The sequence below is a fragment of the Tursiops truncatus genome, chromosome 6 (assembly GCF_011762595.2).
Source record: "Tursiops truncatus isolate mTurTru1 chromosome 6, mTurTru1.mat.Y, whole genome shotgun sequence".
Taxonomy (NCBI): Eukaryota; Metazoa; Chordata; class Mammalia; order Artiodactyla; family Delphinidae; genus Tursiops; species Tursiops truncatus.
This window is the reverse complement of record NC_047039.1, coordinates 13438201-13454901: the sequence shown is the minus strand read 5'-3', so window position 1 is coordinate 13454901 and position 16701 is coordinate 13438201. Positions and strand designations below refer to the sequence as shown.

At 42.5% G+C, this 16701-nt stretch overlaps 1 protein-coding gene across 15 annotated transcripts in view; it reads left to right on the top strand.

Moving 5' to 3' along the window:
* The window catches only part of DOCK5 (dedicator of cytokinesis 5), a 240180-nt gene that overhangs the window by 132570 nt on the left and 90909 nt on the right, over positions 1-16701 (top strand). For all 15 annotated transcript variants that reach the window (XR_012332393.1, XR_012332391.1, XR_012332389.1 and 12 more), the window contains 7 exons: positions 5187-5284; positions 5506-5595; positions 7059-7159; positions 8943-9077; positions 13522-13633; positions 15838-15908; positions 16509-16615. Coding sequence is in view for 8 of the 15 variants with exons in the window: in XM_033857644.2 (XP_033713535.1) it covers positions 5187-5284; positions 5506-5595; positions 7059-7159; positions 8943-9077; positions 13522-13633; positions 15838-15908; positions 16509-16615 (714 nt within the window). In the remaining 7 variants the exon portion in view is untranslated. The remainder of the gene's footprint in view (positions 1-5186; positions 5285-5505; positions 5596-7058; positions 7160-8942; positions 9078-13521; positions 13634-15837; positions 15909-16508; positions 16616-16701) is intronic.

The window sequence follows — 16701 nt, the reverse complement described above, 5'->3', positions numbered from 1 at the left end:
AACATCAGCTGAAGAGTTCAAATGCGGCTTCATTTTGTCCCCTCACGAAATCTGATAGCAATTTTCACTTCTCTTGTGTATATCATGACATTTGATAGCCAATAACAGCTTCTTATTCTTTTAACCTATGTCATTTGTAAGGAGTCCTGCTGAATGTAGTGATCCAGGAAATAGCTGCTTCGGGGACTTGCTTTAGAAATTCTTTGTCCCCTGTGCTATGTGGAGGATCAGTCCCTTGGACCTCTGAGAAGATTTGGGGGCTCTGCCTTAGGGAAGTGATAAGGTAGACAAGACAGCTGAGATACAAGGTCCACTCAAGGATCACATAGCATGTGCTTGATCTTTAGAACGGGTCAGTATTGTTTATTTTGATGAATCTTGGTTGCGTACAGAATATGGATAGTATTTCAACTTGGACCACTGATTAGACTCAACAGAGTGAGGTTCAGCGCTGTTACACATGGGAAAGTAAAAGCAGGCACCAAAAATTAAGCCAGAGAAAAGACAAAACTATGGAAACGTGAAAAGATCCGTGGTTACAAAGGGCTCGGGGAGAGAAGGAGGGCTGAGTAGGCAGAGCACGGGGGATTTTTAGGGCAGTAAAACTGTTTACTAAATGATACCCTGATGGGTACGTGGATGCACGTCGTTATACATGTGTCAAAAGCCACAGCATACTGCACAGAGCGAACCCTAACTTAAACGATGGACTTCAGTTAATAATCTTTATCAGTGTTGATTCATCATGTGTAACAAAGGTACCACAGTAATGCAGGATGTTAACAATAGGGGAAACCCTGGAGCCTTGAAGGGGTATAGGGTAACTCTCTGTACTTTGGGCTTAATTTTTCTGTGAACCTAAAACTGCTCAAAAAAATAATAAAGTCTATAAATTAGTAAAACAAACAAACAAACAAAAAAAACACAAAGTTAAGCCAGAAGGCATTCTGAGCTTTATGGAAGCCACGAGAAAACGGTATCAATGATATAACCCTTGTTAGGGAGAAAGTAAACATAAATAAACTGCCGATACGGGGTTAAGTAGTATAATGTTTATGGGAGATGATTTACAAGGTGTATCAAAGATTTTTTTTTTTTTTTTTTTTTTTTTTTTTTTGCGGTACGCGGGCCTCTCACTGTTGTGGCCTCTCCCGTTGCGGAGCACAGGCTCTGGACGCGCAGGCTCAGCAGCCGTGGCTCACGGGCCCAGCCGCTCCACGGCGTGTGGGATCTTCCCGGACCGGGGCACGAACTCGTGTCCCCTGCATCGGCAGGCAGACTCTCAACCACTGCGCCACCAGGGAAGCCCCAAAGATCTTAAATGTATTCAGACCCTTTGACCCAGTACTGTGACTCCTAGAAATTGAACCTAACTAGACAATGGGAGATGTGCACAAAGATTTATATATGAGGATGTTTCCCTGTGATTCATGATAGGGGAACAGTGCAAAGAGTCTAAATGTCCAAGAGTTGGGGTCAGGTTCAAGTATATAAGGTTATTAAATGATAAAATATATGCAGCTGTGAAATGTATTTCAAAACAGTCAAAGACATGGGAAAATGTTAACACTATGTAGAGTATAATCCCGGTTTTGTTTAAATATATGAGGATAATTTGGAGCTTACTGCCTGGGTTCAGATCCCAGCCCTGCCACTTACCAGCTGGTTCATCTTGGGCAAGTCACTTGATCTCTCTGTGACTTGGCTTCCTCAGTTTTAAAATGGGAGTAATGATAGTATTTATTTCGAAGGACGAAGTAAATTAAAATAAGTAGAAGCAAAGCAGCAACGTGTAGCACATTGTAAACACTACACGAGTATTAGCTGTTGTCATCATCATCATTATTATATGTACACAGCAAAAGGCTAAAAATAATTAAAAGTTTGGATGATAGTTCTTATTTTCTTTATTCTTTCTGGTGTTTTCCAAATTTTTAACTAGGAAATGTCAAAGTTTTTTTTTTTTTTTTTAGCTCTGATGGTAGATGAGAGAAAGCATCGATGTACTTTTGGGGCTCTAAAGGGATATTCGAAAGAGACAGCGTTTACCAAACATCTAGTAGATTATCCTTCCTAGAGACTAGGTTTGAAGAAAACAAGTAATAAAAGTTTGTAAAATTAACTTAGTAGAGATAATGGTTAGAGATAACCATATTGTTACATTGTTTATTATCTCCCAGGCAAAACTTTAGGAAGCTTATTGACAGGTAGCAGTACTCAACCTGATGCGCTGATACCAACATCACACATCTTCTAAATGTTCCAAACCTGTGCTGTCCCGCGCCTTATGTAGCTTGCGAAATTTAAATTAATTAAAGTCAAGTGAAGGTATGACTGCAGTTCCTTGGTCGCATTCGCCCCATTTCGAGTGCTCAGTGGTTTTCTGTGTCTGGTGACTTTCCTACTGGACAGCACAGGTTACAACATTCCCATCATCACAGAAACTTCCATCGGGTAGAACTGTCCTCTTCCATTTGTTGTCATCCCCTTCCTAGTGTTTAGATCTCAAAAACACTCAACATACTTTTTAAAAAAAGTCTCCAAGAATATCCTGTCCCAAAGAAGACTTAAAGAAGCAAACTCACCTAAACCAGAGCGGGGTGACCTACTGTCAACCTGGATGGGGGTAGGAAGAGGGGACAGATTTGGGGAAGATGAGGTGACATCGTGGGCATCAGAGAAAATGGGGCATTCCCAGTGACAGATAATAAGTGTGTTTGCTTTCAGTTTCAATTCAGTTTCTTCTGAGAAAGAAGAAGCTGAGGAACATGAATAAATCATCAACTCTATGAGGGCATTTGTTGATCAAGAGGAGGGTAGCTGTTCTCCTTTCACTCGGAGGCCATGACCAAAGGCGTTTCTCCTTAGCCTTTGGAGGGCTATTCAGACTCCAAAGTTAAAAGCCACTGGACTTTGTTACAAACAGAGCCTGTAGGCACCTTCGTTATTTTATGAATTATTTCAAAACTAGAACAGACTGATGTATATGGGATCATTTTGTTGCTGGGCCCATATGGAAGGTGAGGATAGAGGAGAGGAAGAGAGGAGTCGAGTCTCTGCAGGTGTGGACCTGTGCCAGGCCATTCACAGACATCTCATTTTACCCACCGACAGCCTAGCACGGGAAGACACCAGTGTTGTCGTTATTAACCTCAGTTTACTGATCAGAGCGCCGAGCTGAGGTGGTGAAATATTTTGCCGAAACTCGTAAGTGGTGGACTTGGGTCCGAAAACAGATATTTGTAACTCCAAAACTTAGGGGTTTTCTTTGTCATTCTTTTCGTTTTTAAACGTTATGGTCCCTAACCCTTTCCGACAGGTAATCACTACCCTAAATTTGGGGATTATCATTCAGAGTAGTGTGAATTCTTATATACTTTTTTTTTTTGGCCTCAAGGCTTGTGGGATCTTAGTTCCCCAACCAAGGATCAAACCTGTGCTCCCTGCAGTGGAAGCGCAGAGTCCTAACCACTGGACCGCCAGGGAAGTCCCAATTCTTACATACTTCTGACGGTGATGTAAATTGGGACAACTTTGGATAACATTTAGATAGTATTTAATATGGTTAGAGGTGGTCATTCTTGGTAATCCAGAAATGTAGTCTAGTTTTTTTTTTCCCCACTTTTTTTTTTTTTTGCGGTACGCGGGCCGCAAAAAGTGAGGCAAATTGACTGTTCTAATGAACAGAGTACATTTTCAGCTGCTTGTAAATATATATTTCTACAAATCCATTGATTAAAAAGTACATATTGCTACTTTTACTAGCTAATGCTCTGTAAATAGTAAAATGATGCACTAAACAAAACGATAAAGAAGTAACAGTCCATCTGCCTGCTTTGTTTCCCTGTTATTTCACTTTTAGTATCTAGACATACATTAAAGCTGGAAGGAACTTAAAGATCCCAAATTCTGCATTTTTAGATCCAAAAACACCTCAAGACTTTTGTCCCAGACTTACGCTAAGGACCATTCATCTGTTCTGCCTTCTTTTCAAGATAGCAAACCATCTGATCTGCTCATCTGTTTACTTCTTTGAAGAACTCTGGAGGGGCAGTATGACAGAGTAGCAAGGACATGGTTTTTGGGAATCAGATAAATCTCATTAAATTCCATTCATACCACTCCCTGGCAGTTGTGTGACCTAAGACAAGTAATTTAATTTCACAAAACCTCAGTTTCCTCATCTCAAAAATGGAACAAATAAAAATCTTCTCTATGGTTACCAAAGGGGGAAGGTCAGGGGGAGGGATAAATTAGGAGGTTGGGATTAACATATACACACTACTATATATAAAACAGATAACCAACAAAGACCTACTGTATAGCACAGGGAACTCTACTCAATACTCTGTAATAATCTATATGGGAAATAGAGTCTGAAAAAGAATACATGTTTATATAGGTATAACTAAGTCACTTGGCTGTACACCTGAAACTAATACAACATTGTAGATCAACTATACTCCAATATAAAAAAAAATCTTTTAAGGTAAAAAAAAAAAATAAAATCTGCTCTACAGCGTGGGTATGATATTTAAATGAATCAATGCACATATATAAGTTTTTATTTTCCCCTCTGTATCCACTGAGACACACATAGTGACAAGGGACAAATTAAGCAGTGCAGCAAATTAAAGGTAGGAAGGTTATTTAAGTGTTTCGTCGGTAAGGCTGTGATGTCTTATATGAGAGACGTGAGTTCTATTCGGGCATCATTTTATGTTCTTGTACATTTGTGGTTGGTTTTTGTTTTTGTTTGGTTTTTTTTTTTTTTTTTTTGCCGTATGCGGGCCTCTCACTGCTGTGGCCTCTCCTGTTGCGGAGCACAGGCTCCGGACGCGCAGGCTCAGCGGCTATGGCTCACGGGCCCAGCCGCTCCGCGGCATGTGGGATCTTCCCAGACCAGGACACGAACCCGTGTCCCCTGCATTGGCAGGCGGACTCCCAGCCACTGCACCACCAGGGAAGCCCTTGTGGTTGGTTTTTTTCCTCTGAAGAAGGAAAGAAGACCCCAGGGTTTTCTCTGATTTAGGTAGGAGGCAGTAAATTAAAAGGCTGCATAAGGTATTAGCCACCGTTAGGAGCAACGATCTTTTCTAGAGAGCTCTGTCACTGTGTCCTGAAATGGTATGCGTTGCTCTGCTAATCCGTGTCTAACGTTTATGGTTTGTGGTTGTTCCTCCTAGTTGACCTGTTAGGCTTGTTAAATTGGCGTTCGAACCCTCAGAACATTAAACACAACTTAAAGAAGTTAATGGAGGTGGATGGAGGAGAAATTGTTAAGGTATGTTTATATATTCACAGTTAGGACTACAGCCACTGCATCCTTAGTTCAATATTTTAAATTAAACCGATGAGTGTAAACATAAAACTTGTCTAAATTGGGAAGCAAGTGTGCCAGTTTTTAGGAAAATGCTATTTTTAAACCTATTCTGTTGAAACCTAATTAGCCCCGAATTTCTTCAGTCTGGAGCCAAACAACCTCTCTCTTTTTCTTATCTTCAGTTTTTGCAAGATACGCTAGACGCACTTTTTAACATAATGATGGAAATGTCAGACGATGAAGCATATGACTTCCTTGTGTTCGATGCACTGGTAAGCAGTTACACATATTATCTAGTGTTTGTTCTCACAACTGTGTGGTTTTTGATAGTTCAGTATTATAAATAATTGTGATGCATAGGTCCCTGCATATGTATTTGTATACAATTCTCTGATGATTTCTCGAGGCTACATTCCCACAAGTAACATTAGATACAATTGACTTATAGTCAAGACGTTTATGGCTTTGTTTCCTGTTAGATCTTCCCTTTTGATAAGCTTTCTCTTTCTCATTAGGGAAAACAAGCTGTTTTATTACGTTTGAAATCAGGAATCCCTTTAACTCGCTTTAAAATTGTCTGGTCCTAAACCAGGAGATACCGTTAACAAAGACGACTGTGGTTTGTTGTGTATGCGCGTCCTTGTGCGTTCTTGCAAGGGAGACTGAATTTGCAAGTCAGAGATGAGTCTTGGTCTCATTATGTACAGTACGCAACCCAGCAGACAATTCAAATTGTCACACAAAGTACTAAAACATGCAACCCATTCCAAGACCGGAAATCCAAAGAAGGAGAGGGGATATCGGACTCTGGGAAGGTCAGAGATGGCAGTGGAGTGGCGGAAGCTGACACATCCAAACTTAAGCATCGTTTTCTGATTGTTGGGGTTCAAGTTCAGGGCAGAGTTTTCCCTGAATGTTGCAGCAAAGAAGGAGGAAGGTAAATTGCAGCTTCAGGTCATTCGTCAACTTGCAGAGACTGGTAGATTGAAGAAGAGTTTAGGATGTTGACACTTAAGGATGTAAGACAAAGAGAAAAATGCCCCCAGCTGCGATCGCACCTGGCCAGGTTTATGGGCAAGAGAGTCTATGGTAATGACTCCATGGGAGAAGGTCTGGAGATAGATTCCCGTGGGACAGAGCAGCTGGCAACGGGCATGTGTGGAAGGTGCCCCATCTTTTGCTCTCTTCTATCACAGCTAGGTGCAAAGCGGTTATTTGTATCAGTAGATTCTGTGTCCGGTAGTGATAAGAGTTAACATGAGCGGAAAATTGAGACTCAAAAGTCTGGTGACTTCAGTTATTGGGGGCACCCACACTGCGCTGAGGAGACGGATGCCCTGCAGTATTTCATTAGCTGCACCCTTGGGTTCGTGTTTACTATTCCCATGGGAAACCCTTCCACACACCCTTCCCCCTCTCATCCCAGTTTCTTCCCCGACTTGGTTACCTGGGCGCTGCCCTCTCTCTGAGGCAGTCAGCTCTCCGAGGCTAGGGGTGCTGGCTTATACTGGTTTCCTCACAGCATTTAGCACAGTGCCTGACACTTCATGGTCCCTCTCTGTTTGTGCTAAATACAAAGAAACCCCGAGACTTGACCTCAGCTCTGGAATAGTCACATGGGAATGCTACCGTAACGATCAAGAAGGAAAAGCAAGCCCCAGATGTTCAGCTCCAGCTTGTGACGGAATGCCGGGGGTTGTGCTGTGCTACTATTTATGTTTTCCACCTTTGGCAGGTGTTTATTATTTCACTGATAGGCGACATCAAGTTCCAGCATTTCAATCCCGTCCTGGAGACCTACATCTACAAGCACTTCAGTGCCACTCTGGCCTATGTGTAAGTACCAGGTCCGGGCAGGGCTTGTGGCTGGGTTGTCGGGTTCGTGCTCTTGGGACCGGGTTGTTGAGAAACCAGAGGGACGTGAGCTGAGTACCCCTGCCTCGAAGCGCAGAACCTTGTTCTAAGCTTCCCTGGGGAGAGTGGGAACCGTCTAACTATTCTAACCATGGCAAAGGGATTACATTCAAGGCCCTGCTTTCTGGGAAGTTACGGAAGAGATGAGGCTGTACTTCTTTAAGAATCCAGAGCATCTCTAGGTGAGGCGTTGAAGCTGTTAGGAGCACAGTCCAGGACAGGGGACCCCATCCAGGATCTTCGGAGGCGGGTGTCAGTGGAATCGGCATGAGCCCCGCTGGGATCAAACAGAGGATGAAGCAGGACGACATGTAATAGAACTGAGGGTCGTTCCCTCAGCTGTACACCGCAAGTGCTTTGTAGAATTTATTACTTAGAGGTTATGAGAAGATTTAATTTTTTTTTCTTTTACGTAAGAGGGAGTGGTCTCCACCTTTCCCAAAGTGCAGCCTTCTTTCTGTCTTTGGTTTATGAGCCCCTGACTAATGTTCCTTCTGAGCTTTGCCCTGCAGTGCTCAGCTCATCATGCCGTTGGCTGTGGCCTGTCACCCCGCGCCTTGCATCCTGGTTATTGTGCAGAGCAGCGTGACAGTGACTGGAGCAGAGTTGAGATGGCAAAGATCTTTCTGACGGTGGCTTATGCCAGCTCGTGCCAAGTGCTGCTGACCTGCTCTGTCATTGAGATCATTGATCCCTCATGGCTTTTTCTGAACTAAACAAGAAAGTTCTCAGTTTTATTTGCATAAAGGTCCAGACATGTAATAAAACATAAGTGACCTAGAAGAGGTGTCATGTGGCATAATCCCCAATTAACACAATGGATGTAATGCCCGCTGGGTTGGGGGAAGCAGCAGATACGCCAGTGACAGGGCTCTTTCCACCCTATAGCCTCACTTTCTAAGTAGGCAGCGGCTACAAGAGATGAAATCCTATCATTGGGTCTTTATTACACAGAGCCAAATGCAGCGCTCCAGGTGGTGTGTTTCTGGTAATCTGGGTTTATTTGCAAGAATGGATCAATTCCACATGATTCCTGTGAATTTTTCTTAATATTAGGAAAACTCAGAGATTCCCAGAAGGAAAGTTCAAAATATCAGTGCCCTCAAAAATGTGAGATAGCCCAAGATTACGACAACGCCTAGTCCAGAGACTCTGGAACGACACAAAGAACAACCTAAAAGTCCCAGAGCAGTTTCGTGTGATCAGATGCTCAGAACCATGGGTTGCTCTTCTTTCCACACTCGGTAGAGTTTCCATCTGGCTCCAGTTTATGGATTCCAAACAGCTGGGGCAGACTGGAGGGAATTAGACTGCTTTTAAGGTGACTGACTACCTTTGGCAGACAGTCCCTCCCTTACAGAAACACCTGAACATGTCTGTATAGCATGCCAGAGATTAAAATATACTCATGATTCGAGTCCCTTCAAGTCTTTGATTTCTTGATCATTTTTTAAAATCCTGCGAAGGGAAAGAAATCATCCCTTATTTCTAAGCAGAAGGGAAGCTTGCAAGCCTAGACCGCAATGAGAAAACTAAACTACGAAGGACTTAACTTCCCTGTTCAGGGCATATTCTAGAAGAAATAATTACTATAGTTGTGATTTCTACTTCCCCAGGAGGCCAAGTTCCCTTCTATATAGCATACCCCAAACCCCAGAGTACCACTGTGCCCCATTGACATTTTTCTCCTTCTTGTCCTTTCCAGGAAACTCTCCAAGGTACTGAACTTTTACGTGGCGAATGCAGATGACTCCAGCAAGACGGAATTGCGTTTCGCTGCTTTGAAAGCCTTAAAGTACTTGTTTAGGTTCATCATCCAATCTAGAGTGCTCTACTTGAGGTAATGGTGACTGTAATACAGTGTTGACGCTCTCCATCCTCTCTTCCCATATTTTTCCTTAGTCCTTATGCTCATGCTCAGCTCTGTGAGCAGCTGGGTCATGGAACTAACAAATTTCAGAACTTCAGGGTGAAGATGAGGGTGCACTACACAACCGTTAAAGAAGTTTCATGTGACGTCCTTTTGGATCAGCAGAATTTCTAGGGCAGTAGTGACAGCAGGACTTAGGGATGCAGGTGGCTACAATGTGCAACTTACTGAAAGTCTTTGTTGGTGACAATAACTAGGAAGTCAGGTTCCTGTGATGAGATTGTATTTAATACAGCGACGGGCTTCATGATGATGTTGGGTGTATAAATCTAGGATCATGAGCTGTTGTTGGGAGTAGATGGACAGTAGTGACAATTGATTGGAGGAGTTGTTTCCTGAGGTGTGGGTTTCTTTGCTGACACCAGGCTTAGGTACCTGGGAAAACTAAGCCCCAGAGATACGATAATTCCCAGTTTGGATTTCTAGAATAATCGTTCCATCAAAAACAATAGAAGTCAAGAATGAGGAAATAACTCTTCTGGGAATGCCCACAACTCCAGTGCCATCTCTACCCTTCAATAATAGCTGGATTTCCAAACTGAAATTCAATCCAATCCATTGAAATCCAAGCTGGATTTCAATGACTTAAAATATTTTTCTAAGGCAGGTTTGGAAACTAGGTAGATAACGTGCTAATATGTTAATACGAGTAAAGCTGTAGGTAAGAGGATTTCAAGCCTGAGATTTGAGCATGTGTATTTTTTTAACTTTGTGTTTTTAAAAAACTCATAAAATTAAAGGCCAACAATTAACATGGAAAAAAAACTTGTAACTTATAGTACAGTTCAAAGGTCAGTAGATTTACTAATTAAAGGCTCTTAAAAATCAACTAAAGAATGGTAAATATCCTTACTACAAAATAAAAACATAATTTACAAAAGAAAACTTCAAATGGTCAGTTAAATTTAAAAAGAAATTTATACTATTAAAATGCGATACACACACACCATCTTTACCTGCACATTTAATAACGATGAAAAATCTTTATCCTTTGTTGAGAATGGACAAAAATTGGCCCTGAGTTTTATTGCTGATAGGAAGATAAATTCTTAAGGACAGAAATTTGGCACTGTGAATAAAAATCAAACACACACAGAGCAAAGGAAGATATCACATTTGTCCAGTAATACCCCATCTAAAAATCTATCTAATGGAAAAAAAATCCATCAGGTATAAACAAAAAGGAATGTTAAAGTATGTACATTCAGCCCTTTCAAATGTAGCGTATGTTAATGAGGTAGGATAACCCTGATAGGTTCTTAAATAATAAAACTAAGGTAGAAGACATAAGTGTAATATGATCTCATTTCAAAAATATTTCAGGATTGGACACCGGGTAGATATGAGTACACTGTAGATAAGAGGGCTTTAAGTAGGTTTAGTTTTTATCCTTTCTGCATTTTTAAAGTTTCTGCAATGAATTTGTACATTTTTATTGTTTTTAAACATGTTCAATGACTTAAAAGTTGAGTTGGACGAATGACAGCTCCTCCTTCCCTAGTAGAAGCAGTCAGTGTTCGCCCAACTCAGAGCATATGCACAGCCTCTGTAGTCCCCGCTTTTTTCCAGGTGGTCTTTTATAGTTGGATCTTTGTGTTTTGTAATTATGTTGAATTTCCACATATTCAGTTAGGGTGTCCTACTGAGGGAATATTCCCTTACCTAAAAGTTTGGATAGCAAACCCTGATGTCCAGCAATAAAGATCCTCATAAAAACATAAAAAGAGAGACTTCCCTGGCAGTCCAGTGGTTAAGACTCTGCGCTTCCACTGCAGGGGGCATGGGTTCGATCCCTGGTTGGGGAACTAAGATCCCGCATGCCACGGGCACGGCCAAAACAAACAACCAAAAAACATAAAAAGAAAAAAACCTTAATTGAGGAAATTTTAAAAACATTTTCCACTTACGATCCACTAGCTCTTTTACCCTTCATAATGTTGCGTTGCATCTGGGCCATCATTTTCACCATCAGATTGCATGATACCAATGGAAAAGCCAAGTTAATTAACCCATGAGATGAACTAAGAGAGCGGCTGTGTTGAACTTAGTCCCTAATGGCCTGTTTACGGTTATTTTTTCCCCTGATGTTTTCCCATTCTAAAGAAGAGCTTGATCTGGGATAGAGGGTCTGGTAGTCTGCATTCTCTGATTGCTTGGATTTGATAGACACAATAGGACATTGAGAAGCTCAGTCGTATTAGTCCCTTTTTTAAAGTCACAGCGATAGGGTGCCAGCTGTTGCTCTAGGCCCTCCAGCAACATTGGCTTCTCTTGATTCTTTAGCTGTTCCTGCCCAGATGCCAGTTCCCGAGAGGCCTCTCCCACCGGCTCAGCTCAAACAGCCTTCCCTGGTCACCGTCATATCAATGCCTTCCCTCCTAGCCCTAGATCTGGGGATCTGCTACTAGATCTTGGGATCTAGCAGCAGATGAGACAAAGTTCCTGCTCTGATGGTGCTTGTGGGTTACATCGAGGCCAGGGAGGCATATAATAAAGAAAGAAACCCACAAGATCATCTCAGATGGATAAGAGCTAGGAGGAAAGATGTTGGTGTGACAGTGACCAGGGAAGGCTCCCTGAGCTGAGCTGGTGGGAGAGGCCTCTCCAGGAGCTGGGGTTTGAGTTGAAACTGAAAGATGGGGAGATAGCCTCTGAAGATCTCAGGGAAGAGAATTGCGGTGAACATGAACAGCTAAAGAATCATGAGAAGCCAACGTTGCTGGACCGTGGAGACTGGGAATGGGAGGATGGAGCCTGGCAGGCGGGTGCGTAATGGGGGCCTTCTAGGTCACAGCAAGGAGTTCGGATTTCATTCCAGGGGTCTCGGGAAGCCACTGAAGGGTTTCAGTTAGAGAAGTAGTGGAATCTGGCTTACATTTTACATAATCATCTCATCTCTTGGGTGGAAAGTGGATTATCAAGGGTTAAGAGTGAAACCTGGGTGACCACTGAATAGGCGGTTATAGTTCAAATGTGAGATACAGTGGCTCTGTCTCTGAGGAGACGCAGAGAGTGGACTGATTTAGCGGGAAGAGAGAATAGGACTTGCTGTTAGATTTGGTGGGAGAATGGGAGAAGGGGAAGAACTGTAAATAACTTCTAGGTTTGGGGTGCTCTTTGCCAAGATGTGGGCTATTTAAAGGTGAACAGGAAAATCAAGTGAGTTCTGTTCTGGGTATGTTAATTTTGATATACTTTGTGGACTCAATTGCAAATAAAGTTCTTTTCTAAAGTTCTGCAAAATGGATGAATGGAAGATTAGCAGAAACCCTCTGATTGGATAATTTTCTGAGAAGTTCATATTCCATGAGTACCATATAAGATACAGGTGCACGGAGGAGACTAATGTAAATATGTATATGCGTGTACGTATGTATTTGAGTGTGTGTATAAAATTCTAAGTTCAAACCATCCCTACTCTTGACAGTTGGTGGTAAGATTGCCACCCAGTGTAAATGCACTTTGACTACAATTTGGGGACTTTTGTGTTTCTGAGAAATGGGCCAAAGACCTTCTGATTTCTACTTATGAGAAAGAACCAACTTTTCAGTTGATAGCGTACTTTAATCAAACAAGCAGGAATAAGCAAAGACCAAGGCAGCCCGTGTCCTGGGACGACGCTGTCCTAGAGGCAGGTCGGCACCAGCGTGGCCAGTTCAGTGGATAGAAGGATGCTAACTGGACTTGCAGCCTGGGTTGGGCTCAGAACGTTTCTAGGTTGAGCAGCTTCTCTACCCCTTGTCTGGAACTTGAACGCAGATGATCAGGGCTTGTTGCGGTGAGACAGAATGATTCAAATGGCAGAGCGATTAGACACAAAGATCAGAAGAGGAGAGAGAGGCAGGAGGGGAGGCGTGGAGGTGGCAGGACTGGGCTGTCAGGGAAGGTAGCTGGACGGGGAGTCCCCTGCTTGCTGGACATTCTGCTAATGAGCTGAGGATGGTAGGTTTGCATGCAGGGCTTATCTGCTACTTGAGGCAAAGCTGCTTCCAGCCATTCCCCGCTCTGTGCCGGAAATGCCCGCACGCCACTAGGCTGGAGGACATCACCAAGACTGGCCTTCAGACAGCTTCAGGGGGACAGTGGGAGAGCTCTGTTGTAGGACTTTACGTACAAATCACTACCTTCCTTTTGTCCAGGTGGGGATAACTTCCCAGCTACTGGGTCCCTTCCTGAACCACCTAAGAGCACGTGTGACTCCTCTGTGCACGGTGTAAAGAGGTGACCAGTGAGGCATGGGCTTCCAGCATTGTGTAGGCAACAAATCTGTTGGAAAACTTCTTTTAAAGATGGAGAATCTGACCTCCTTCTCTCTTTTTTTTTCTTTTCCCGCCTTCTCTTTTTTTCTCTGAAGATTTTATGGCCAAAGTGAAGATGGAGATGAATTTAGTAATTCAATCCGCCAGTTATTTCTCGCTTTCAATATGCTGATGGACAGGCCTCTGGAGGAAGCTGTCAAGATCAAGGTCAGCTTGAGTAACTTTTTTTTTTTTTTTTTTTTTGCGGTATGTGGGCGTCTCACTGTTGTGGCCTCTCCCATTGCGGAGCACAGGCTTCCGGATGCGCAGGCTCAGCGGCCATGGCTCACGGGCCCAGCCGCTCCACGACATGTGGGATCTTCCCGGACCGGGGCACGAACCCGTGTCCCCTGCATTGGCAGGCGGACTCTCAACCACTGCACCACCAGGGAAGCCCCCTTGAGTAACTCTTAATGCTGTCGGTGAGGATGTTCTGGGGCAACATAGAACTGGCCATGGTGGGAGATAAAAGAAAATTAATCCTAGTTAGTTCGTGGAAAACTTGTTAATTTTAGAATGACTTATAGAAAGTAAAGGGAAATCCCTTTATTTTATCTTTTATGTACCCTTGTATTTTCAAATGTTGGTTTGCCAAAGACAAGCTAGCTATTTATTTATTTTATTTTTATTGAAGTAGATTTGATTTACAATACTGTGTTAGTTTCTGGTGTACAGCACAGTGATTCAAATATATATATGTGTGTGTGTATGTATATATTAAATTCTTTTCATTATAAGTTATTACAAGATGTCAAATATAGTTCCCTGTGCTGTACAGTAAATCCTTGTTGTTTATCTATTTTATATACCGTGGTGTATATCTGTTAATCTCATACTCCTAATTTATCCCTCCCTTCTCTTCCCCTTTGGTAACCATAAGGTTGTTTGCTATGTCTGTGAGTCTGTTTCTGTTTTATAAATATATTTATTTGTATTATTTTTTAGATTCCACATATAAGTGATATCATATGATATTTGTCTTTCTCTTCCTGACTTTGCTTAGTATGATAATCTCTGGGTCTATCCACGTTGCTGCAAATGGCATTATTTCATTCTTTTTTACTGCTCTGGAGTGTTCTATTGTGTATATGTACCACATCTTCTCTATCTATTCACCTGTCAATGGACCTTTAGGTCGCTTCCATGTCCTGGCTATTGTAAATAGTGCTGCAATGAACATTGGGGTGTCTGTATCTTTTAAATTAGAGTTTTCATCTTTTCTGGATATATGCCCAGGATTAGGATTGCTGGATCATATGGTAACTCTATTTTTAGTTTTTTTAAGGGACCTCCATACTGTTTTCCATAAAAATTGGCTCCACCAATTTACATTCCCACCAACAGTGTAAGAGGGTTCGCTGTTCTCCACGTCCCCTCCAGCATTTATTATTTGTAAACTCTTTGATCATGGCCATTCTGACCGGTGTGAGGTCATGCCTCATTGTAGTTTTGATTTGCTTTTCTCTAATAATTAGCGATGTTGAGCATCTTTTCATGTGCCTGTTTTAAAGACCTAAATATAATCTATGACACCGTAAAACTCCTAGAAGAGAACATAGGCCAAACATTCTCTGACATAAATCGTAGCAATATTTTCGTAGATCAGTCTCCCAAGGCAAAAGAAATAAAAGCAAAAATAAACAAATGGGACCTAATCAAACTTAAAAGCTTTTTCACAGCAAAGGAAACCATAAAGAAAACGAAAAGGTAACTGACAGACTAGGAGAAAATATTTGCAAACAGTGCGACCAACAAGGGGTTACTTTCCAAAATAGACAGCGCATACAACTCAATGTCAGAACACCCCAATCAAAAAACGGGCAGAAGACCTAAATGGTCGTTTCACCAAAGATGACAAGCTACCCTTTTAGACGTCCCTTGAATGGCATTTCTGGACCCTGTGAGTTCAGCCAGTTGATCCTGATGATGATTCAAGCAACAGGCTTTACTCTTAGGGCTCCCCTTCTTCCCAGAAGCCCGTCGTCCCCATCATCTTCATCATTATCCGTTTTTTGAGGTAAAATATGTAATCCCTAAAGACTCAAGTTCGAGCTTTCTTTTTTGCTCTCTATGGCAACTTTGTGAGGGAGATGTCCAGATTTTTAACTACTTCCTTGGGTAGAAAACTGAATTCTAAATGGACAGTGGCTCTTGGGTGGTGAGGGCAGAAAGCTGTGCCTCTGGACTTTTCAGGAAAAAGATCCTGGGAGATCGTGTAGAGCAACATCAGCTTTCTTCTTCATTGCGAGAGTGTCTGTGTCCAGTTCCCTGTTCAGGATCCCAGCATCAGTCGTTTCTTCCTGGGATCAAGCAGGAAATTCTGTATTTGTCCTGCTTGGCAACTGAATATGCCTTCGATGTTTTTCTTGCAGGGGGCAGCCTTGAAGTACCTTCCTAGCATCATTAATGATGTCAAACTTGTGTTCGACCCAGTTGAGCTCAGGTAAATAGCCAAAAACATTTGTTTCTTAACAGAGAAGCAGCTCCCCTGCTGGCTTGAGCTCAGGCGGCTACACATGCTGTGATTCTTCTAACACGTATTGACTGGACACCTTTTTGTGCTCATTTCTGTGGAAACCATAAAAGAAGACACAAAGCCAGTCCCTCGGCTAGGTTTGCACTTTCTCCAGGGAAACGAGACACACAGACATAAAATTAACTACAGAAAAAAGTACATAATAATACGCTTCCAGCCCTATATCTAAGTACCCCCGAAATGCCGAGTCAGATGGTGATGGACACTGGGGTGGAGGTAGCCCGAAAAGACTTTTGCAGAAGTTGAGGGTGAAGGTAGGTCTGCAAAGCAGTGACGGACCTGACTAATTTGCCAGTTTAGGCTGACTTAGCTGCCAGGCTGAGCCCTGGAGTGGGCACGGAATAGAGCCTCTCCTTTGCTTCCTAGAGACAGACTCTCAGGTCATTGTGGAGAGAATTCCAGGTAAACCTGTCCACGCGTAAATAATTTCCCAGTAGAGGGGAAGAGCGTAATGCTCCCTTGAACTCGGCAGAATGAAAACAGTGACTACTGGGGTTTCTCTTGCAGCGTACTCTTCTGCAAGTTCATTCAGAGCATCCCTGACAACCAGTTAGTGCGCCAGAAACTGAACTGCATGACCAAGATAGTAGAGAGCAATCTTTTCCGGCAGTCGGGTGAGTCTCCACCAAAAACTGTGGTTTACAGAAATCCCGGTCTTGTGTCTTCTTCAGCCAACACTGCCTTTTTTTTTTTTTTTTTA